The 25,109-nt window shown below is 49.5% G+C and overlaps 1 protein-coding gene across 1 annotated transcript in view; it reads left to right on the plus strand.

The window, feature by feature from the left end:
- The window catches only part of LOC144508703 (uncharacterized), a 66,700-nt gene that overhangs the window by 25,839 nt on the left and 15,752 nt on the right, over positions 1-25,109 (plus strand). Inside the window, exons 9-12 of the mRNA XM_078237013.1 lie at positions 1,160-1,294; positions 3,808-3,981; positions 12,166-12,226; positions 18,580-18,734. Of these exons, the coding sequence (XP_078093139.1) occupies positions 1,160-1,294; positions 3,808-3,981; positions 12,166-12,226; positions 18,580-18,734 (525 nt within the window). The remainder of the gene's footprint in view (positions 1-1,159; positions 1,295-3,807; positions 3,982-12,165; positions 12,227-18,579; positions 18,735-25,109) is intronic.

The following is a 25,109-nucleotide window of genomic DNA, read 5'->3' on the forward strand; positions in this document are numbered from 1 at the left end:
TGGGAGTGTTTGATGGGGACAGTGTCGAGGGAGCTTTACTCTGTATCTAACCCCGTGCTGTACCTGTCTTGGGAGTGTTTGATGGGGACAGTGCAGAGGGAGCTTTACTCTGTATCTAACCCCGTGCTGTACCTGTCCTGGGAGTGTTTGATGGGGACAGTGTAGAGGGAGCTTTACTCTGTATCTAACCCTGTGCTGTACCTGTCCTGGGAGTGTTTGATGGGGACAGTGTAGAGGGAGCTTTACTCTGTATCTAACCCCGTGCTGTACCTGTCCTGGGAGTGTTTGATGGGGACAGTGTAGAGGGAGCTTTACTCTGTATCTAACCCCGTGCTGTACCTGTCCTGGGAGTGTTTGATGGGGACAGTGTAGAGGGAGCTTTACTCTGTATCTAACCCTGTGCTGTACCTGTCCTGGGAGTGTTTGATGGGGACAGTGTAGAGGGAGCTTTACTCTGTATCTAACCCCGTGCTGTACCTGTCCTGGGAGTGTTTGATGGGGACAGTGTAGAGGGAGCTTTACTCTGTATCTAACCCTGTGCTGTACCTGTCCTGGGAGTGTTTGATGGGGACAGTGCAGAGGGAGCTTTACTCTGTATCTAACCCCGTGCTGTATCTGTCCTGGGAGTGTTTGATGGGGACAGTGTAGAGGGAGCTTTACTCTGTATCTAACCCCGTGCTGTACCTGTCCTGGGAGTGTTTGATGGGGGACAGTGTAGAGGGAGCTTTACTCTGTATCTAACCCCGTGCTGTACCTGTCCTGGGAGTGTTTGATGGGGGACAGTGTAGAGGGAGCTTTACTCTGTATTTAACCCCGTGCTGTACCTGTCCTGGGAGTGTTTGATGGGGGACAGTGTAGAGGGAGCTTTACTCTGTATCTAACCCCGTGCTGTACCTGTCCTGGGAGTGTTTGATGGGGACAGTGTAGAGGGAGCTTTACTCTGTATCTAACCCCGTGCTGTACCTGTCCTGGGAGTGTTTGATGGGGACAGTGTAGAGGGAGCTTTACTCTGTATCTAACCCCGTGCTGTACCTGTCCTGGGAGTGTTTGATGGGGGACAGTGTAGAGGGAGCTTTACTCTGTATCTAACCCCGTACTGTACCTGCAGTGTGAAAGGTCAGATGAGTTTCTCACCTCACTGTGTTCTGCTTTATAACAGGACCTTGTATCGGATGCGAATGAGCATGTGAAGTCCGCTCTGGCCTCTGTAATCATGGGACTGTCCCCAATGCTGGGCAAGGACCACACTGTGGAACATCTTCTGCCACTCTTCCTGGCACAGCTGAAAGATGAGGTGAGTTCCCCGGGTTCCGGAGGTCTCTCGGGTTCCGGGACCCCTGCACCCTTTGACCTGTTGAGGTGAGAGGTGCCAATGGACTGGGTCACTGTCGGTTTTCCCCCTTGATGCCCGGATGGAGCAACTGTTTACAGATGGATTCTGACTGAGGGGGAAGACACAGCTCCTGTGCGGGGGTTATGCTGAGTTCACCGGGCTATGATCCCTGTGGATTCCCCTGCTCTGGATGGGGTCTGAGTAACATTCTCATTCTCACCGCTCCCTGACCTGTACCTTACTGGGCTCCTCTTGCTGTCCCCCTCTGTTGAAAGATACTGTTGAATCTGCTTCCACTGCCCTTTCAGATCACAACAAGCTGCTGTGTGGAAACTATTGTGTCCTCACAGTGGATTGTGTCACATGGTTTAATCTTTCCTCACACACTTATTGTATCCTTTCTCCTCTGTACCTGTGTGTCTCTGCTCTCTCTTTCTCTCTCACTCCATCTCTCTCTCTGTGCTCTCTCTCTGTCTTTGTCTCTCTCCCTATCTCTCTCTCTCTGCCCTGTTTCTGTCTCTCACCCCTGTTTCTCTCTCTCTCCTGTTTTTTCTCTCTCTCTCTCTATTGGCCCGTCTCACTTTCTCTGTGTCTCTGTTTCTCTCCTTATCTATTTGCTGTCTCTCGCTGCCTTCTTGCTCTCTCTCTCTCACTCTCTCCCTCTATCTCGCACACTCTTTCAATCTTTCTCTCTCTGTCGCACTCTCTCTTCCTGAACAAGCTTTCTCTCTCTCTCTGTCTGTCTCTCTATCTCTGTGTCTTTCACTCTCTCTCATGCTGTCTGTAAAAACTCTTGTTCACCAGTTGAGGGAAAACAGCAACAGGTTTATTTACGGGTAAAGGCTGTACAGAGGCTTGTTGGTGCTGGCTCGATGGGCCGAATGGCCTCCTTCTGCACTGTCGGATTGTACTATTCTGTGATTCTATGGTTCTATTCACCCCGCAGATTAATCTGTCCCACAGCATATCATTCAAAGTGGCTCTAAAGTCGCAGCGCTCCGAGATTTGCTCGGTGATATGAGACATAATAGTTTCCCCTGGGACTCACCCCTGGAATGAAATTGAAATCTCTACAATATGATCGACGGATTCGGATGGAAATGTGACTTTATAAATTCTACGGTCTCACTCAATGACTTGGAGCCAGGGGCGCTCAGTGAGATAGCGAATCAGATTGTACCTTTGGGTCCCACACACACTCAGGTGGATTGCCTTTCTCTTCCCCGATTACATTGGCCTGAAAATAGTAACCCAAACGTTCCATTGATTGTGTCCTGTCCTCCACGGAGACACCAAAAGGATCGAACCGTCCAAATAAGGTACATATTTTTAATGACCCTTCTCCGTCTCAACTGCAACACAAACTGTCCACTCTCAGTTTGAGCCTCGATTTTACCCTCGTCGCCAATGTAATCCTTGTTCACCAGTTGAGGGAAAACAGCAACAGGTTTATTTACGGGTAAAGTTTATACAGAAGCTTCCAGCCTCGTGACTGCAGCCAGCTCCCGAGAAGGTTCCGGAACAGAAACCTGAGCTCCCCAGAGTGACTCCATAATTGGTTCCCTGGGCCATGTGACCTTTAGTCTGCAGGTTGGTCTGGAAAGGGATAATCACCACACTCTCCAAAAGACCTGCTGGTTAGGGTGCATTGGCCGTGCTAAATTCTCCCTCAGTGTACCCCAACAGGCACCGGAGTGTGGCGACTAGGGGATTTTCACAATAACTTCATTGCAGTGTTAATGTAAGCCTACTTGTGACTAATAAATAAACTTTTAAAACTTTAACTCTGTCTCTCTCTCTCTGTCTCTTTCTGTCTGTCTGTCTCTCTGTTTCTCTCTCTGTCTGTCTCTCTCTGTTTCCATCTCTCTATCTCTCTGTCTCTCTCTCTCTTCCTCTCTTTCTCTGACTCTCTCTCTCCGCCTCCCTCTCGCTCTCACTCTGTCATTATCTCACACACTCCCTGCACGCTCTCTTTCTCACTCTCCCTGCACTCTCTCTAACTCACTCTCTCTCCCCCTCTTTCTTTCACCCTCTGTCCCCCTCTGTCTCCCTTTCTCACTTTCTCTCTCACTGACTCTGTCTCACTCTCTGTTCCCCCCTCTCTCTCTCCCTCTATCTCTCTCTCTCTCTCCCTCTGTCTCTCTATCTCTCTCTCCCTCTATCTCTCTCTCTCCCTCTATCTCTCTCTCTCTCTCTCCCTCTATCTCTCTCTCTATCTATCTATCTCTCTCTCTCTCTCTCCCTCTCTCTCTCTCCCTCTCTCTCTCTCCCTCTCCCTCTCTCTCTCCCTCTATCTCTCTCTCTCTCTATCTCTCTCTCTCTCTCCCTCTATCTCTCTCTCTCCCTCTGTCTCTCTCTCTCTCTCTCTCTCCCTCTCTCTCCCTCTATCTCTCTCTCTCCCTCTGTCTCTCTCTCTCTCCCTCTATCTCTCTCTCTCCCTCTGTCTCTCCCTCTCTCCCTCTCTCTCTCTGCAGTGTCCAGAGGTCCGTTTGAATATCATTTCGAACCTGGACTGTGTGAACGAGGTGATTGGCATCAGACAGTTGTCGCAATCCCTGCTGCCCGCCATTGTTGAGTTGGCAGAAGATGCCAAGTGGCGGGTACGACTGGCCATCATCGAGTACATGCCCCTGTTAGCCGGACAACTGGTAAGCATGTGACCTGATTCCATGATTGTCAGGCATTTTTCTAGCACCTGTCCCCACCACAGGACATCTCCACTTGTTTCACAGATAATGGAGACCAGTTTTTCACCTATGGAAATGTGGCAGTCATTTTGCACAGCAAGATCCCACAAACAACAGTGAGATACGGACCCAGATAATCTGATTCTTTTATCTGTCCGTTAATCGCTGGCCAGACCCAGCATTTACCCCCCCATCCCTAACTGCCCCTTGGGAAGGGGGTGGGTGAGCCGGCCATCTTGAACCCACTGCAGTCCCCATGTGGTGTAGGTACACCCATAGTGCTGTTAGGGAGGGAATGCCAGGATTTTGACCCCAGCGACAGTGAAGGAACGGCCGATATATTTCCAAGTCGGGATGGTGAGTGACTCGGAGGGGAGCCTCCAGGTGGGGGTGTTCCCAGGTATCTGCTGCCCTTGTCCTTCTAGATGGTAGAGGTGGTGGGTTTGGAAGGTGCTGCCTAAGGAGCCTTGGTGAGTCGCTGCAGTGCATCTTGTAGATGGTACACACGGCTGTCACTGTGCGTCGGGGGTGGAGGGAGTGAATGTTTGCGGTTAGCGTGTCGATCGAGCGGGGCTGCTTTGTCCTGGATGGTGTTGAGCTTCTCGAGTGTTGTTGGAGCCGCACCCATCCAGGCGAGTGGGGAGTATTCCATCACACTCCTGACTTGTGCCTTGTAGATGGTGGACAGGCTTTGGGGAGTCAGGAGGTGAGTTACTCTCCGCAGGATTCCCAGCCTCTGACCTGCTTTGGGAGCCACAGTATTTATACGGCTGGGTCCAGCTCAGTTTCTGGTCAATGGGAACCCCCAGGATGTTGATAGTGGGGGTTTCAGTGATGGTAACCCCCAGGATGTTGATAGTGGGGGATTCAGTGATGGTAACCCCCAGGATGTTGATAGTGGGGGGGGTTCAGTGATGGTGATGCCATTAAATGTCAAGTGCAGATGTTAGATCTTGCTATTTCAGTATTAGCAAATTTAGCAACTATACCTTCAGTCCCTTCATCCAATTCATGTATATAAATGGTATAAAGCTGAGGCCCATGCGCTAAACCCTGTGACACACCACTTGTAAAATCCTGCCATGCAAAAAAGACCCATTTATGCCTGCTCTCTGCTTCCTGGTAACTATGATGTGGAGATGCCGGCGTTGGACTGGGGTAAACACAGTAAGAAGTCTAACAATACCAGGCTAAAGTCCAACAGGTTTATTTGGTAGCAAAAGCCACTAGCTTTCGGAACAGGCTGTTCCTTTGTCAGGTGGGTGGGAGACTCACCAGATTCACCATGGACTACTCTCCGCAATCGGTTGCATTCTTGGACACACGCGTCTCCATTAAGGACAGTCACCTCAGCACCTCACTGTACCGCAAGCCCATGGATAACCTCACGATGCTCCACTTCTCCAGCTTCCAACCTAAACACGTTAAAGAAGCCATCCCCTACGGACAAGCCCTCCGTATACACAGGATCTGCTCGGATGAGGAGAATCACCACAGACACCTCCAGACGCTGAAAGATGCCCTCATAAGAATAGGATATGGGGCTCGACTCATCGATCGACAGTTCCGACGCGCCACAGCGAAAAACCGCACCGACCTCCTCAGAAGACAAACACGGGACACGGTGGACAGAGTACCCTTCGTCGTCCAGTACTTCCCCGGAGCGGAGAAGCTACGGCATCTCCTCCGGAGCCTTCAACATGTCATTGATGAAGACGAACATCTCGCTAAGGCCATCCCCACACCCCCACTTCTTGCCTTCAAACAACCGCACAACCTCAAACAGACCATTGTCCGCAGCAAACTACCCAGCCTTCAGGAGAACAGTGACCACGGCACCACACAACCCTGCCACAGCAACCTCTGCAAGACGTGCCGGATCATCGACACGGATGCCATCATCTCACGCGAGAACACCATCCACCAGGTACACGGTACATACTCTTGCAACTCGGCCAACGTTGTCTACCTGATACGCTGGAGGAAAGGGTGTCCTGAGGCATTGGGGAAACTATGCAGACGCTAGGACAACGGATGAATGAACACCGCTCGATAATCACCAGGCAAGAGTGTTCTCTTCCTGTTGGGGAGCACTTCAGCGGTCACGGGCATTCAGCCTCTGATCTCCAGGTAAGCGTTCTCCAAGGCGGCCTTCACGACACACGACAGCGCAGAGTCGCTGAGCAGAGACTGATGGCCAGGTTCTGCATACATGAGGACGGCCTCAACCGGGATATTGGGTTCATGTCACACTATCTGTAACCCCCACAACTTGCCTGGATGTGCAAAATCTCACTAACTGTCCTGTCTGGAGACAGTACACATCTCTTTAACCTGTGCTTAATGCTCCCTCCACTCACATTGTCTGTACCTTTAAGACTTGATTAGCTGTAAACACTCACATTCCAATCATTATTCATGTAAATTGAGTTTGTGTCTTTGTGCCCTGTTTGTGATCAGAACCCCCACTCACCTGACGAAGGAACAGCTGTTCCGAAAGCGAGTGGCTTTTGCTACCAAATAAACCTGTTGGACTTTAACCTGGTCCTGGTAACTGACCAGTCTTCTTTCCATGTCAATATGTTACCCGTACACCATGAGCTTTAATTTTCCGCAATAACCTTGATGTGCTACCCTATCAAATGCCTTCTGGAAATCTGAGTACAGCACATCCACTGGTTCCCCTTGATCTATGTGACTCTGTCATGGAACTCCAATCGGGAATAGTTTTCAGTTCCGGATTAATGATCTGAGTTCAGGCTCCACCAGCTGCTGTGGGGGGATTTGAACCCATGACCCCAGAGCTTAAATCTGGGCCTCTGGGTTACTAGTCCAATGATGTCACTATATCACCATCTCCCCGAACAGAGTAGCTCGGCCTTTTGGCTAAGATCAAGTGTAGTATGGATTGGATGCTGCGCTTGGTTGAGGTCATTAGGTTACATTTAAGCTTCATTTTCATATGAAGCAATTTTTAAAAGCGGCATCTCGGCCTTTTGGCTAAGATGCAAATGAGCTCAAGCCTTGGAGGAGGAAACCTCCCCCTCCTCCAATCAGCTTGGCTCATGTAGATCAGGCCCAAGACAGGAGGTGAGAGCCCTGTCTTGTCAGCTTGGATCGGGAACGTCTCAACTTGTTGAGACTCTGAATTGGACTTGATTTGATTGAATTGGAAAAGTATTTTAAAAAACTCCAATAAATTAGTTAAAAATGATTTCCCTTTCACAAAACCACGTTGACTCAGCCTTTTTGTTTGGAATTTTTCTAAATGCCGTTATAACATTTTTAATAATGACTTAAATAATATGGATGGCACAATGATACTGTGGTTAGTGCAGCTGCCTCACAGCACCAAGGACCCAAGTTTGATTCTGGCCTTGGGCGAGTGTGAGGAGTCTGTACGTTCTCCCCATGTCTGTGTGGGTTTCCTCTGGATACCCTAGTTTCCTCCCACACTCCAAAGATTAAAATTTATTTTTTAGTGTCACAAGCAGGCTTACATTAACACTGCAATGAAGTTACTGTGACAATCCCTTAGTCGCCACACTCCGGCACCTGTTCGGGTACACTGAGGGAGAATTTAGCACGGCCAATGCACCCTAACCAGCACGTTTTTCAGACTGTGGGAGGAAACCGGAGCACCCGGAGGAAACCCACGCAGACACGGGGAGAACGTGCAGAGTCCACACAGACAGTGACCCAAGCCGGAAATCGAACATGTGTTTCTGGCGCTGAGGCAGCAGTGCTAACCACTGCGCCACCGAGCTGCCCATATTATTAAAGTCATTATTAAAAATGTTACAGTATGTCATATTATGGCATTTTATATTAAGAGGATTGGCTATGGTAAATTGCCCCTGAGTGTCCAAAGATGTGTAGGTCAGGTGGATTTGCCATGATAAATTGCCCCTTTACTGTCCAAAGATGTGTAGGTTAGGGTGGATTGGCCGTGCTAAATTGCCCCTTAGTGTCCAAAGATGTGTAGGTTAGGTGGATTGGCCATGCTAAATTGACCCTTAGGGGACGATTTTGCCATTTTCATTCTGAGTGCTGAATCTGGGTGCAATTCAGATCTGACTTGGAAACCTGTTCTCAGGCGCCCCCCCATACACACTCAGCCTGAAAAAAAAATCACGAGTCTGAACTGTGCTGTGGGCGGGACTTATCGCGCCCGAAACGCTGCTGCTCCGATCGGAGCCTCCAACTGCGCTTGCACAGTAAAAGAAAATTGAAAAGCGCTCCCCTGCCACATCGCGCCCGGGCCGGTTTATGCCTCCCCCTGGCCCCCACAGACATTGCCCCATCCCCACGACATAACAGACCCACTTATACCCGCCCCCCGCCCCCCCCCCCCCCGCCCGTGGAGCAGAGGAACCTTGGGGGAATGTCCATAGATCTCTGAAAGCAGCAGGACAGGTCACTGAGGTGGTGAAGAAGGCAAGTGGGATACTTGCCCTTATTAACTGAGGCAGAGAGTGTAAGAGCAGGAAGGTTATGGGGCTGTATAAAACCCTGGTTAGTCCACAGGTAGAGTACCGTCCGCAGTCCTGGTCACCACACTACAGGAAGGATGTGATTGCACTGGACAGGGTGCAGAGGGGATTCACAAGGATGCTGCTGGGGCTGCAGAGTTACAGCTATGAGGAGAGGCTGGATAGGCTGGGATTGCTTTTCCTCAGAGCAGAGGAGGCTGAGGGGGGACCTGGTCGAGGTGTGCAAAATAATATGGGACAGAGATGGGGGAGATAGGAAGGAACTTTTCCCCTGAGCAGAGGGGTCAGCAACCAGGGGGCAGAAATTATAGTGATGGGCAGGAGATTTAGAGGTGATTTAAGGAAAAGTTCTTTCAGCCAGAGGGTGATGGGAATCTGGAACTCGCTGCCTGACAGGGTGGCAGAGGTGGGAACCCTCACAATATTCAAGAAACATTTAGATGAGCTCTTGAAACACCATAGCAAACAAGGCTACTGAGCAAGTGCTGGAAAATGGGATTAGAATAGATAGGTGCTTGATGGCTAGCAGAGACTCGATGGGCTGAAGGGCCTCTCTGATGTAAAGTTCTATGACTCTATCTTTGTGATATTCAGTCCCTTCATCCAAGTCATTTAGAAATTGTGAAAAGTTGAGGCCCCAGCACTGATCCCTGAGACACACCACAGGTCACATCCAGCCAACCAGAAAAAGACCCATTTATGCCTACTCTCTGTTTCCTCTGAACCAGTCAATCTTCAGTCCATGCCAAAACATTACTCCCTACACCATGAGCTTTTGTTTTTCACAGTAAGTTGACCTTTCCACAAGGCAGACTGGTACAAAAACTAAATTCACATGAGATTCGGGATGGGGGTTGGACAGATGTATACAGAATTGGCTGGTTATAGAAGACAGAGAATAGTGGTGGAAAGGTGTTTTTCAGAATGGAGATCTGTAGCTAGTGGTGTTTCGTAGGGATCAGTGCTGGGACCTCTGGTGTTTGTAATATATATAAATCATCTGGAGGAAAATGTGGGGAGTCTGATTCGTAAATCTGCAGATGACACGAAGATTGGTGGAGTTGCTGATAGTGCCGAGGATTGTCAGAGGATACAACAGGATATCGATAGACTGGAGACTTGGGCACAGAAATGGCAGATAGAGTTTAATCCGGACAAATGCGAGGTGATGCATTTTGGAGGATTAAATTTAGGTGTAAATTATACTGTAAATGGCAGAACCCTGTGGAACATTAACACAGTTAGAAGTCTCACAACACCAGGTTAACATACAGAGGGATCCGGGCGTGCAGGTTCACAGTTCCCTAAAAGTGGCAATACAGGTGGCCAGGGTGATTAAGGCGGCATATGGCATGCTTGCCTTCATCAGCCGGAGCATTGAGTATCGGAGTTGGGAAATCATGTTGCAGCTTTATAAAACCTTGGTTAGGCTGCATTTAGAGTATTGCATGCAGTTCTGGTCACCACACTATTAGAAGGAGTTCTGTTCACAAACAGAGCATATACAGACACAAACTCAATTACAAGATAATGGTTGGAATGCGAGCCTTAACAGGAAATCAAGTCTTTACAGGTGCAGACAATGTGAGTGGAGAGAGGGTTAAGCACAGGTTAAAGAGATGTGTATTGTCTCCAGCCGGGACAGTTAGTGAGATTTTGCAAGCCCAGGCAAGTCGTGGGGGTTACAGATAGTGTGACATGAATCCAAGATCCCGGTTTAGGCCGTCCTCATGTGTGCGGAACTTGGCTATCAGTTTCTGCTCAGCGACTCTGCGCTGTCGTGTGTTGTGAAGGCCGCCTTGGAGAACGCTTACCCGAAGATGAGAGGCTGAATGCCCGTGACCGCTGAAGTGTTCCCCAACTGGAAGAGAACAGTCTTGCCTGGTGATTGTCGAGCGGTGTTCATTCATCCGTTGTTGTAACATCTGCATGGTCTCCCCAATGTACCATGCCTCGGGATATCCTTTCCTGCAGCGTATCAGGTAGACAACGTTGGCCGATTTGCAAGAGTAGGTACCGTGTACCTGGTGGATGGTGTTCTTCTCGTGTGAGATGATGGCATCCGTGTCGATGATCCGGCACGTCTTGCAGAGGTTGCTGTGGCAGGGTTGTGTGGTGCCGTGGTCACTGTTCTCCTGAAGGCTGGGTAGTTTGCTGCGTACAATGGTCTAAGGTTGTGCGGTTGTTTGAAGGCAAGTAGTGGAGGTGTTGGATGGCCTTGGTGAGATGTTCGGCTTCATTGATGACATGTTGAAGGCTCCGGAGGAGATGTCGTAGCTTCTCCACTCCAGGGAAGTACTGGACGACGAAGGGTACTCTGTCCACCGTGTCCCGTGTTTGTCTTCTGAGGAGGTCGGTGCGGTTTTTCGATGAGTTGAGCGCCATATCCTGTTCTTACGCGGGTGTTTTCCAGTGTCTGCAGGTGTCTGTTGCGATCCTCCTCATCCGAGCAGATCCTGTGTATTCGGAGGGCTTGTCCGTAGGGGATGGCTTCTTTAACGTGTTTAGGGTGGAAGCTGGAGAAGTGGAGCATCGTGAGGTTATCCGTGAGCTTGCGGTACAGTGAGGTGCTGAGGTGACCGTCCTTGATGGAGATGCGTGTGTCCAAGAATGCAACCGATTCCGGAGAGTAGTCTATGGTGAGCCTGATGGTGGGATGGAACTTGTTGATGTCACCATATAGTTGTTTCAGTGATTGTTCACCATGAGTCCAAAGGAAAAAAATGTCATCGATGTATCGAGTGTACAGTGTCGGTTGAAGGTCCTGTGTGGTGAAGAAGTCTTGTTCGAACCTGTGCATGAAGATGTTGGCATATTGAGGTGCGAATTTGGTCACCATGGCTGTTCCGTGTGTCCGGATGAAGAACTGATTGTTGAAGGTGAAGACATTGTGGTCCAGGAGGAAGCGAATGAGTTGTAGAATTGTGTCTGGAGATTGGCAGTTGTTGGTGTTGAGTACTGAGGCAGTTGCAGCAATGCCATCGTCGAGGGGGATGCTGGTGTAGAGTGCCGAGACATCCATTGTGACGAGGTGTGTTCCTGGTTCAACTGCACAGGTTCGAACAAGCCTTCTCCACCGCACAGGACCTTCAACCTACCCCAGTCCAACGCTGACAACTCCACATAATGGCTCCGTTTGAGAGGGGCCCTCGGTTTATTGTCTGATGTGAAACTCGAGTGAAGGGAGTTTTGCCGTTACCTCAGTTAGTTCCTCTTTTTACATTTAGCTGAAACATTGCAACAGTAAGTGAGTTCAAAAGCTGTCTTCCCTCGAATTTAGGAGATGAATTGGTGGTTTGATGGAAGAAGAGAACGGATCAGGGTGGAGAGAGAGAAACTATTTACACTTGTTGGGGGGAGTCTCGGACAAGGGAGCAGAGTCAAAAGTTGGGAGGCAAACCTTTCAGGAGTGAAATTAGGAAACAGTTTGGAACTCAGGATGGTCGGAACTTTCTTGTTCCATATAAGAATATTTGATGTCTCCTGTAGTGATGTAAAGAGTTTTTTCTGTTCCTTGGTTTTGGATTTCTAGGGCAGTAGAGACTGACAGTGTGATGTGGGGAGGGGGTAGTGAGACACGGCCAGTGCGATATTTAACCCGGGCGCTGATGGAAGTGAGGCCTCTAATCGTGCTGTCCCTTTACTTCCACAGGGTGTCGAGTTCTTCAATGAAAAGTTAAACTCCATCTGCATGGCGTGGCTGATAGACCACGGTGAGGGCAGGAAGAGGTGTCGCCATAAGTCATCATCATCCTCTATCGATATGGTATCATTTCATTCAGGAGGAAGCCACCCTGTGAGGGTCGTTTTGCCCGAGGCCCATCGTGTCTGTTCTGGCTTCATCCAGTCCCCCCCCCCCCCGCCGCCCCTGACCTTCTCCCCGTGGGCCAGAACATTCTTCCTGATCAGATTCCGATCCAGTTCCCTTTGGAATCCCTCGATTGAATCTGCCTCCCCCACATTCTCGGGCCGTGGATTCCCCGATCCTAACCACTCGCTGGGTGGAAAAGTTTCTCCTCGAGTCCCCCTCGCTTCTGTCTCCAATCACCTTCCATCTGCGTCCCCGTGCTTCCCGATTCCTCCACCAATGGGAACAGTTCCTCCCTCCCCCTCTGTCCCGGGCCCCCTCGTGATTTTGAACACCTCGATGAAATCTCCCTCTCCACCTTCTCCCTCCCCAGGAGAACATTCCCAACTTCTCCCATCCATCCACCGGACTGAAGTTCCTCATCCCAGGAACCATTTCCGTCAATCTTTTCCACACCCTCTCTCTCTCTCTGTGTCTGTCTCTCTCTCTCTGTCTGTCTCTCTCTCTCTCTCTCCCTCTCTCTCTCTCTCTCTGTTTCTCTCTCTCTGTCCTCCTCTCTCTCTGTCTCTCTCTCTCTCTCTGTCTGTCTCTCTCTCTCTGTCTCTGTCCCTCTCTCTCTCTCTGTTTCTCTCTCTCTGTCCTCCTCTCTCTCTGTCTGTCTCTCTCTGTCTCTCTCTCTCTCTGTCTCTCTCTCTCTCTTTCTCTCTCTCTGTCCTGCTCTCATTAGGTCTCCCCTCAGCATGGTTTTGTAAGAGGGAGGTCGTGCCTTACAAATTTGGTGGAGTTATTTGAGGAAGTGACAAAAATGATTGACGAAGGAAGGGCCGTGGATGTCGTCTATATGGATTTCAGTAAGGCATTTGACAAAGTCCCTCATGGCAGGTTGGTTAAGAAGGTTAAGGCTCATGGGATACAAGGAGAAGTGGCTAGATGGGTAGAAAACTGGCTTGGCCACAGGAGACAGAGGGTAACAGTTGAAGGGTCTTTTTCCGGCTGGAGGTCTGTGACCAGTGGTGTTCCACAGGGCTCTGTACTGGGACCTCTGCTATTTGTGATATATATAAATGATTTGGAAGAAGGTGTAACTGGTGTTATCAGCAAGTTTGTGGATGACACGAAGATGGCTGGACTTGCGGATAGCGATGAACATTGTCGGGCAATACAGCAGGATATAGATAGGCTGGAAAATTGGGCGGAGAAATGGCAGATGGAACTTAATCCAGATAAATGCGAAGTGATGCATTTTGGAAGAACTAATGTGGGGGGGAGTTATACAATAAATGGCAGAGCCATCAAGAGTATAGAAACACAGAGGGACATAGGTGTGCAAGTCCACAAATCCTTGAAGGTGGCAGCACAGTTGGAGAAGGTGGTGAAGAAGGCATATGGTATGCTTGCCTTTATAGGACGGGGTATAGAGTATAAAAGCTGGAGTCTGATGTTGCAGCTGTATAGAACGCTGGTTAGGCCACATTTGGAGTACTGCGTCCAGTTCTGGTCGCCGAACTACCAGAAGAACGTGGAGGCGTTGGAGAGAGTGCAGAGAAGGTTTACCAGGATGTTGCCTGGAATGGAGGGTCTTAGCTATGAGGAGAGATTGGGTAAACTGGGGTTGTTCTCCCTGGAAAGACGGAGAATGAGGGGAGATCTAATAGAGGTGTACAAAATTATGAAGGGTATAGATAGGGTGAACAGTGGGAAGCTTTTTCCCAGGTCGGAGGTGACGATCACGAGGGGTCACGGGCTCAAGGTGAGAGGGGCGAAGTATAACTCAGATATCAGAGGGACGTTTTTTACACAGAGGGTGGTGGGGGCCTGGAATGCGCTGCCAAGTAGGGTGGCGGAGGCAGACACGCTGGTATCGTTTAAGACTTACCTGGATAGTCACATGAGCAGCCTGGGAATGGAGGGATACAAACGAATGGTCTAGTTGGACCAATGAACGGCACAGGCTTGGAGGGCCGAAGGGCCTGTTTCCTGTGCTGTACTGTTCTTTCTTCTCTCTCTCTGTCTCTCTCTCTCAGTCTCTGTCTCTCTATATCTCTCTCTGTCTCTGTCTCTCTTTTCTCTGTTTCTTTGCCTCTCTCTGTCTCTCCCCCTCTATCTCTCTCTGTTTTTCTGTCTCTCTCTCTGTTCCTCTCTCTCTGTGTCTGTCTCTCTCTCTGTCTCTGTCCCTCTCTCTGTCTGTCTCTCTCTCTCTCTGTCTCTCTCTCTGTCTCTCATGCTCTCTCTCACACTCTCTCTCTGTCTCTTTCTGTCTCTCTCTCTCACTCTCTGTCTCTTTCTGTCTCTCTCTCTCCCTGTTTCTCTCTCTGTCTCTCTCCATCTCTCTCTCTGTCTCTCTCTGCCTCTCTCTCTGTCGCTCTCTCTCACTCTCTCTCTCACTCTCTGCCTCTCTCTCACTCTCTGTCTATCTCTGTCTCTCTGTCTCTCTCTCTCTCTGCCTCTCTCTCATTCTCTGTCTCTCTCTCTCTGTCTCTCTCTCTCTCTGTCTCTCTCTCTCACTCTCTTTCTCACTCTCTGCCTCTCTCTCTGTCTCTCTCTCTGTCTCACTCTCTGCCTCTCTCTCACTCTCTGTCTCTCTCTCTCTGTCTCTCTCTGCCTCTCTCTGTCTCTCTCTCTCTGTTTCTCTCTCTCTCTCTGTCTCTCTCTCTGTCTCTGTCTCTCTCTCTGTCTATCTCTCTCTCAGTCTCTCTCTGTTTCTCTCTCACTCTCTGTCTCTCTCTCTCTGTCTCTCTCTCTCTGTCTCTCTCTGTTTCTCTCTCTCTCTCTGCCTCTCTCTCTGTCTCTCTGTCTATCTCTCTCTCAGTCTCTCTAACTTCACATCCTTCCTCTAGTGCGGTGCCGAGAATTGGACACAATACTCTAGCTGAGGGTGAACCAGTGTTTGATATGATGTTAACACAACCTCCTTGTTCTTTTACTCTGTGTCACTGCTAATAAACCCCGGAATGCGATCTGATTTATTAACTGCTCTCTCCACCTGTCCTGATCACCTCCAATGATCTCTGTACAGATGCACCCACCTTCCTCTGCTCCCTCACCCCCTTTCAAAATTGTAACCTTATTTGGGTGGCGGAATGCTCTCCCCCAGAGGGCTGTGGGAGCTCCAGCGTCGAGTACATTCGAAGTTGGCTGAGGTGGGTTTTTGGGGATGATGGGATATGGGGAGCGGGCAGGAAGGTGAGGTCCATGCTCGACCACGATAGTATTGAGTGACGGAGCAGGCTCGATGGGCCGAATGGTCCACTCCAGATCCAACCTCTCATGCTCTGGAATTCAGTGACATGTGCTGTGTGCTCAGCGATCGGGCCTGGGACAGCGAGTACTGGCAGCCAGTCAGTGCCCCTCTCAAACCACACAAGCTCAAGACACACTGCGAGCTGGGGGGAGGATAGTGTCCGAGTTCGAGAGGACACAGAGAGGTCAGTGTCATGGCGATTAGATTGAAAGCAGGGAAATGTGACAGGGGAGTGTGAGGAAATACACTGAGGTAGGAAGAACGTGGAGAGACAATTCTCTGTGTCCTCTAGAACTCGGACACTATCCTCTCCCCAGCTCGCAGTGTGTCTTGAGCTTGTGTGGTTTGAGAGGGGCACTGACTGGCTGCCAGTACTCGCTGTCCCAGGCCCGATCGCTGAGCACACAGCACATGTCACTGAATTCCCGAGCATGAGAGGTTGGATCTGGAGTGGACCATTCAGCCCATCGAGCCTGCTCCGTCACTCAATACTATCGTGGTCGAGCATGGACCTCACCTTCCTGCCCGCTCCCCATATCCCATCATCCCCAAAAACCCACCTCAGCCAACTTCGAATGTACTCAAAGCTGGAGCTCCCACAGCCCTCTGGGGGAGAGCATTCCCACCCTCTGAATGAAGACATTTCTCCCCATCTCAGTCCAAAATGGCCACCCCCTTATCCTGAGACTGTCTCACCGCCCACCTCCGCCCCCCCCCCCCCCCCCCACCCCCCGTCCCCCCACCCTCTGTATTTTTCATTCACCGACCAGCGGAAACAATGTCTCAGTGCCCACCCTCCCAAACCCCCTGCAGCAGCTTTCAATACGATCACCTCTCATTCTCCTAAACTCCAATGCTTTGACAAAGGGTCATCTGGACTCGAAACATCAGCTCTTTTCTCTCCTTACAGATGCTGCCAGACCTGCTGAGATTTTCCAGCATTATCTCTTTTAATCTTACTCATGTAACTGTCTGAAGGTGTTTTAAAAGACAAAATTGTACCCGCCTCAACTACTACCTCTGGAAGCTTGTTCCAGACACTCACCACCCTCTGTGTGAAAGAATTGCCCCTCTGGACCCTTTTATATCTCTCCCCTCTCACCTTAAACCTATGTCCTCTAGTTTTAGATTCCCCTACCTTTGGGAAAAGATATTGACTATCTAGCTGATCTATGCCCCTCATTATTTTATAGACCTCTATAAGATCACCCCTAAGCCTCCAGAGAAAAAAGTCCCAGTCTATCCAGCCTCTCCTTATAACTCAAACCATCAAGTCCCGGTAGCATCCGAGTAAATCTTTTCTGGATTCTTTCTCGTTTAATAATATCCTTCCTATAATAGGGTGACCGGAACTGTACACAGTATTCCAAGTGTGGCCTTACCAATGTCTTGTACAACTTCAACAAGACGTCCCAACTCCTGTATTCAATGTTCTGACCAATGAAACCAAGCATGCTGAATGCCTTCTTCACCACTCTGTCCACCTGTGACTCCACTTTCAAGGAGCTATGAACTTGTACCTCTCGATCTCTTTGTTCTGTAACTCTCCCCAACGCCCTACCATTAACTGAGTAAGTCCTGCCCTGGTTCAATCGACCAAAATGCATTGCCTCGCATTTATCTAAATTAAACTCCATCTGCCATTCATCAGCCCACTTGGGCTGAGTTATAAGGAGAGGTTGGATAGACTGGGACTTTTTTCTCTGGAGCGTAGGAGGCTGAGGGGTGATCTTATAGAGGTCTATAAAATAATGAGGGGCATAGATCAGCTAGATAGTCAATATCTTTTCCCAAAGGTAGGGGAGTCTAAAACTGGAGGGCATAGGTTTAAGGTGAGAGGGGAGAGATACAAAAGGGTCCAGAGGGGCAATTTTTTCACACAGAGGGTGGTGAGTGTCTGGAACATGCTTCCAGAGGTAGTAGTAGAGGCGGGTACAATTTTGTCTTTTAAAAAGCATTCAGACAGTTACATGAGTAAGATCCCATTGCAATCCAAGATAGCCCTTTTCACTGTCCACTATGCCACCAATCTTGGTGTCATCTGCAAACTTAGTAACCATGCCTCCTATATTCTCATCCAAATCATTAATATAAATGACAAATAACAGTGGACCCAGCACCGATCCCTGAGGCACACCGCTGGTGACAAGCCTCCAGTTTGAAAAACAACCCTCTACAACCACCCTCTGGCTTCTGTCATCAAGCCAATTTTGTATCCATGCAGTACCTTCTAAGGGGAGTGAGGAGAATGTGGGACTTGCTCCCACAGGGAGTGGGGAGAATGAGGGACTCGCTCCCACGGGGAGTGGGGAGAATGTGGGGCTCATTCCCACAGGGAGTGGGGAGAATGTGGGACTCGCTCCCACAGGGAGTGGGGGAGAATGTGGGACTCACTCCCACGGGGAGTGGGGAGAATGTGGGACTCACTCCCACAGGGAGTGGGGGAGAATGTGGGACTCGCTCCCACGGCGAGTGGGTAGAATGTGGGACCCGCTCCCACGGGGAGTGGGGAGAATGTGGGACTCGCTCCCACGGGGAGTGGGGAGAATGTGGGACTCGCTCCCACGGGGAGTGGGGAGAATGTGGGACTCGCTCCCACGGAGAGTGGGGAAGAATGTGGGACTCGCTGCCATGGGGAGTGGTTGATGTGAATAGTATCGATGTGTTTATGGGGGGAAGCTGGATGAACACGTGAGGGAGAGAGGAATAGAAGGATATGGAGATGGGAGGTGGGAAATAAAGAGAGAGGGGTGGGCGGAGGCTCTTGTGGAGCATGAAGACCAGCATGGGATAGATGGGCCGAATGGCCTGTCTCTGAGCTATGGGCTTGAGGTAATAGATTTGGTGGAACTGAGTTACATTGCCTGATGTCATTATCATTATGAAGCTCTGATGTTTGGTGAGAGGTTGTGCTGATGAGAGTGCGGTACGGTGAGGGGGGTCTGGCCAGCATGGGTTCCGGATCGAGATCTGTCCCGCTGAGTTAGTCACTCTCTCCTTTTTTCCCCCTCCTTCAGTCTTTGCTGTTCGCGAGGCGGCCACCAACAACCTGAAGAAGCTCGCCCAGAGGTTTGGTAAAGTTTGGGCCCAGAACATTATCATCCCCAAGGTCCTGTCCATGTCCACTAATCCCAACTACCTGCACAGGATGACCACTCTCTTCTGTGTCAACGTAAGTTTCTACGATGGACCGGGTTGTTACCCCGCCCCCCCGCCGACTTCCCCCCATCCACAGGCCCCATATTCCCCATCCTCCCCCCGTTCCCCTGGTCGTCACTTGATAGGTCAGCATTCTTATTGCCCATCCCTATTTTCCCCTTTGGGAATGTGGTGGTGAGCCACCTTCCTGAATCTCTGCCGTCCCCCCGGTTACGGACTGTCTCGCTCAGCCATTTCAGAGGAGGCGGTTGAGAGTCAACCATATTGCTGTGGCTCTGGAGTCACATGTAGGCCAGACCGGGTAAGGACGGCAGATTTCCTTCCCTAAAGGAAACCAGATGGGTTTTTCCAACAATCGAATGATAGCTTCATGATCCCAGTTGCTGAGATTAGCTTTATAATTCCACAATATTATACAGGTTCTATTCCTGCCACGGCAGGTGGTAAAATTTGAATTTCGTGATAAATCTGGCATGAAGAATATAAGAAATAAAGAGAGGGGGGTGGGCGGAGGCCCTTGTGGAGCATGAAGACCAGCATGGGATAGATGGGCCGAATGGCCTGTCTCTGAGCTATGGGCTTGAGGTAATAGATTCGGTGGAACTGAGTTACATTGCCTGATGTTATTATCATTATGAAGCTCTGATGTTTGGTGAGAGGTTGTGCTGATGAGAGTGCGGTACGGTGAGGGGGTTCTGGCCGGCATGGGTTCCGGATCGAGATCTGTCCCGCTGAGTTAGTCACTCTCTCCTTTTTTCCCCCTCCTTCAGTCTTTGCTGTTCGCAAGGCAGCCACCAACAACCTGAAGAAGCTCGCCCAGAAGATGACCATGAAACCATTGTTGATTGTCGGAAAAACCCATCTGGTTCACTAATGTCCTTTAGAGAAGGAAATCTGCCGTCCTTATCCGGTCTGGCCTACATGTGACTCCAGATCCACAGCAATGTGGTTGACTCTCAACTGTCCTTTGAGTGAGACACTCAGTTCAAGGGCCAATTAACGATGGGCAATAAATGCCCAGCGATGCCCACCTCCCATGAATAAATAAAAATAAATTACTTGAATTTACCAGCGGCTGACGTGATGAGACTTGAACCTTGAACCTGTGTTGGCCTTCCCGGGGCGCTTGGATCACCAGTCCAGCAATCACACCACAGTCCAGCAATCACAAATCTACTTCCCCCCGCACAGTTGATCAGACCATGTGGAGGACGTTGGCTGCACCCAAGTCGTTGACATAATTATTAAATTGATTATGCAACAATCAAAGTCTCACTGACACTCCACCACTCGCAGTCTGCCAACCCTGAAAATGTCCCTGTGTTTGCAGCCCGATTGCCTTTCTGTGAACCGATTGCCGATCTGTAGCAGTCGATCGCCCCAATCCCCTGAACTCCGAACAACTTTTCCCGAGCGCTTTGTGGGACAAATTGTGAAATCACTGAGGCCACATCCGCTGGTTTACCCTTTATTGACTCTGCTGCAGACACTTCAACCAAAACCTCAGGTTAATCTCTCAACCACAGTTTCCTCTAGGAAACCGACCCTGCCTTTTACGATTTCTCCGTTGCCACATCCTCCAGTAATAGATTCTCGCATTTTCGCACTGACTGACGCGTGGCGAACAGACCTACGGTTCCTTGCGTTTTCTATCTCTCCTTTAACAGCAAAGTGACATTTTCGAACCTCCCATCTGCTGGGACCGAGGTTCCGGGATCAAGGCAGAAAACGGAAGGAATAATCCATCGTTCCAAAGCCATCAGCGTCCTGGGGTGTGGGGGTTAGCACTGTCCACAAACTGAACTGGGCCAGACGTAAATACTGTTGCGACCACAGCGAGTCAGAGGCTGGGAATCCTGCAGAGAATAACTCAACATGGGAATCCTACTGAGTGTAACTCAACATGGGAATCCTACTGAGTGTAACTCAACATGGGAATCCTACTGAGTGTAACTCAACATGGGAATCCTACTGAGTGCAACTCAACATGGGAATCCTACTGAGTGCAACTCAACATGGGAATCCTACTGAGTGCAACTCAACATGGGAATCCTACTGAGTGTAACTCAACATGGGAATCCTACTGAGTGCAACTCAACATGGGAATCCTACTGAGTGTAACTCAACATGGGAATCCTACTGAGTGCAACTCAACATGGGAATCCTACTGAGTGCAACTCAACATGGGAATCCTACCGAGAATAACTCAACATGGGAATCCTACCGAGTGTAACTCAACACGGGAATCCTACTGAGTGTAACTCAACACGGGAATCCTGCAGAAATTAACTCAACATGGGAATCCTACCGAGTGTAACTCAACATGGGAATCCTACTGAGTGTAACTCAACATGGGAATACTGCGGAGAGTAACTCAACATGGGAATCCTACTGAGAGTAACTCAACATGGGAATCCTGCAGAAATTAACTCAACATGGGAATCCTACCGAGTGTAACTCAACATGGGAATCCTACTGAGTGCAACTCAACATGGGAATCCTGCGGAGTGTAACTCAAGATGTGGAGATGCCGGCGTTGGACTGGGGTGAACACAGTAAGAAGTCTCACAACACCAGGTTAAAGTCCAACAGGTTTATTTGGTAGCAAATACCATAAGCTTTCAGAGCGCTGTTCCTTCATCAGATGGAGTGGAAATGTGCTCTCAAACAGTGCACAGAGACACAAAAAATCAAGTTACAGAATACTGATTAGAATGCGAATCCCTACAGCCAGCCAGGTCTTAAAGGTACGGACAATGTGGGTGGAGGGAGCATTAAACGCAGGTTAAAAGAGATGTGTATTGTCTCCAGACAGAACAGCTGGTGAGATTCTGCAAGGGTTACTGGTAATGTGACATAAATCCAACATCCCGGTTTAGGCTGTCCTCATGTATGCGGAACTTGGCTATCAGTTTCTGCTCAGCGACTCTGCGCTGTCGTGTGTCGTGAAGGCCGCCTTGGAGAACGCTCACCTGAAGATCCAAGGCTGTATGCCTGTGACTGCTGAAGTGCTCCCCCACAGGAAGAGAACAGTCTTGCCTGGTGATTGTCGAGCGGTGTTCATTCATCCGTTGTCATAGCGTCTGCATGGTTTCCCCAATGTACCATGCCTCGGGACATCCTTTCCTGCAGTGTATCAGGTAAACACAGTAAGAAGTTTAACAACACCAGGTTAAAGTCCAACAGGTTTATTTGGTAGCAAAAGCCACACTTCTCCAGCTACCAAAAAGCTACCAAATAAACCTGTTGGACTTTAACCTGGTGTTGTTAAACTTCTTACTGTGTTTACCCCAGTCCAACGCCGGCATCTCCACATCATGTGTATCAGGTAGACAATGTTGGCCGAGTTGCAAGAGTAGGTACCGTGTACCTGGTAGATGGTGTTCTCACGTGAGATGATGGCATCCGTGTCGATGATCCGGCACGTCTTGCAGAGGTTGCTGTGGCAGGGTTGTGTGGTGTCGTGGTCACTGTTCTCCTGAAGGCAGGGTAGTTTGCTGCGGACAATGGTCTGTTTGAGGTTGCGTGGTTGTTTGAAGGCAAGAAGTGGGGGTGTGGGGATGGCCTTGGCGAGATGTTCGTCTTCATCAATGACATGTTGAAGGCTCCGGAGGAGATGCCGTAGCTTCTCCGCTCTGGGGAAGTACTAGACGACGAAGGGTACTCTGTCCACCGTGTCCCGTGTTTGTCTTCTGAGGAGGTCGGTGCGGTTTTTCACGGTGGCGCGTCGGAACTGTTGATCGATGAGTCGAGCGCCATATCCTGTTCTTATGAGGGCATCTTTCAGCGTCTGGAGGTGTCTGTTGCGATCCTCCTCATCCGAGCAGATCCTGTGTATTCAGAGGGCTTGTCCGTAGGGGATGGCTTCTTTAACGTGTTTAGGGTGGAAGTGGAGCATCATGAGGTTATCCGTGGGCTTCCGGTACAGTGAGATGCTGAGGTGACCGTCCTTAATGGAGATGCGTGTGTCCAAGAATGCAACCGATTCCGGAGAGTAGTCCATGGTGAGTCTGATGGTGGGATGGAACTTGTTGATGTCATCATATAGTTGTTTCAGTGATTGCTCACCATGAGTCCAAAGGAAGAAAATATCATCGATGTATCTAGTGTATAGCATCGGTTGAAGGTCCTGTGCTGTGAAGAAGTCTTGTTCGAACCTGTGCATGAAGATGTTGGCATATTGAGGTGCGAATTTGGTCCCCATGGCTGTTCCATGGCCATGTTCCCCATGGCAGCGCTCCGAAAGCTTATGGTATTTGCTACCAAATAAACCTGTTGGACTTTAACCTGGTGTTGTGAGTGTAACTCAACACAGGAATCCTGCGGAGAGTAACTGAACATGGGAATCCTGTGGAGAGTAACACAACATGGGAATCCTACTGAGTGTAACTCAACATGGGAATCCTACTGAGTGTAACTCAACATGGGAATCCTACTGAGTGGAACTCAACATGGGAATCCTGCAGAAATTAACTCAACATGGGAATCCTACTGAGTGTAACTCAACATGGGAATCCTGCGGAGAGTAACGCAACACGGGGATTCTGCGGAGAGTAACTCAACATGGGAATCCTGCAGAGAGTAACTCAACATGGGAATCCTGCGGAGAGTAACAACATGGGAATCCTACTGAGAGTAACTCAACATGGGAATCCTACTGAGTGTAACTCAACATGGGAATCCTACTGAGTGTAACTCAACATGGGAATCCTACTGAGTGTCACTCAACATGGGAATCCTACTGAGTGGAATTGATGGAAAGGGTCCTTAGGGATGGGATTTACGACCATTTAGAAAGATGCGGATTAATCCGAGATAGTCAGCACGGATTCGTGAAGGGCAAGTCGTGCCTCACAAATTTGATAGAATTTTTTGAGGAGGTAACTAAGTGTGTTGATGAAGGTAGGGCAGTTGATGTCATATACATGGATTTTAGTAAGGCGTTTGATAAGGTCCCCCATGGTCGGCTTATGATGAAAGTGAGGAGGTGTGGGATAGAGGGAAAGTTGGCCGATTGGATAGGTAACTGGCTGTCTGACCGAAGACAGAGGGTGGTGGTCGATGGAAAATTTTCGGATTGGAGGCAGGTTGCTAGCGGTGTGCCGCAGGGATCAGTGCTTGGTCCTCTGCTCTTTGTGATTTTTATTAATGACTTAGAGGAGGGGGCTGAAGGGTGGATCAGTAAATTTGCTGATGACACCAAGATTGGTGGAGTAGTGGATGAGGTGGAGGGCTGTTGTAGGCTGCAAAGAGACATAGATAGGATGCAAAGCTGGGCTGAAAAATGGCAAATGGAGTTTAACCCTGATAAATGTGAGGTGATTCATTTTGGTAGGACTAATTTAAATGTGGATTACAGGGTCAAAGGTAGGGTTCTGAAGACTGTGGAGGAACAGAGAGATCTTGGGGTCCATATCCACAGATCTCTAAAGGTTGCCAGTCAAGTGGATAGAGCTGTGAAGAAGGCCTATAGTGTGTTAGCTTTTATTAACAGGGGGTTGGAGTTTAAGAGCCGTGGGGTTATGCTGCAACTGTACAGGACCTTGGTGAGACCACATTTGGAATATTGTGTGCAGTTCTGGTCACCTCACTATAAGAAGGATGTGGAAGCGCTGGAAAGAGTGCAGAGGAGATTTACCAGGATGCTGCCTGGTTTGGAGGGTAGGTCATATGAGGAAAGGTTGAGGGAGCTAGGGCTGTTCTCTCTGGAGCGGAGGAGGCTGAGGGGAGACTTAATAGAGGTGTATAAAATGATGAAGGGGATAGATAGAGTGAACGTTCAAAGACTATTTCCTCGGGTGGATGGAGCTATTACAAGGGGGCATAACTATAGGGTTCGTGGTGGGAGATACAGGACGGATATCAGAGGTAGGTTCTTTACGCAGAGAGTGGTTGGGGTGTGGAATGGACTGCCTGCAGTGATAGTGGAGTCAGACACTTTAGAAACATTTAAGCGGTTATTGGATAGGCACATGGAGCACACCAGGATGATAGGGAGTGGGATAGCTTGATCTTGGTTTCAGACAAAGCTCGGCACAACATCGTGGGCCGAAGGGCCTGTTCTGTGCTGTACTGTTCTATGTTCTATGTAATTCAACATGGGAATCCTGCGGAGAGTAACGCAACACGGGGATTCTGCGGAGAGTAACTCAACATGGGAATCCTGCAGAGAGTAACTCAACATGGGAATCCTGCGGAGAGTAACTCAACATGGGAATCCTACTGAGAGTAACTCAACATGGGAATCCTATTGAGTGCAACTCAACATGGAAATCCTGCGAAGAGTAACTCAACATGGGAATCCTGCGGAGAGTAACTCAACATGGGAATCCTCCTGAGTGCAACTCAACACGGGAATCCTGCAGAGAGTAACTCAACATGGGAATCC

Source organism: Mustelus asterias, chromosome 20 (assembly GCF_964213995.1).
Source record: "Mustelus asterias chromosome 20, sMusAst1.hap1.1, whole genome shotgun sequence".
Classification (NCBI taxonomy): Eukaryota; Metazoa; Chordata; class Chondrichthyes; order Carcharhiniformes; family Triakidae; genus Mustelus; species Mustelus asterias.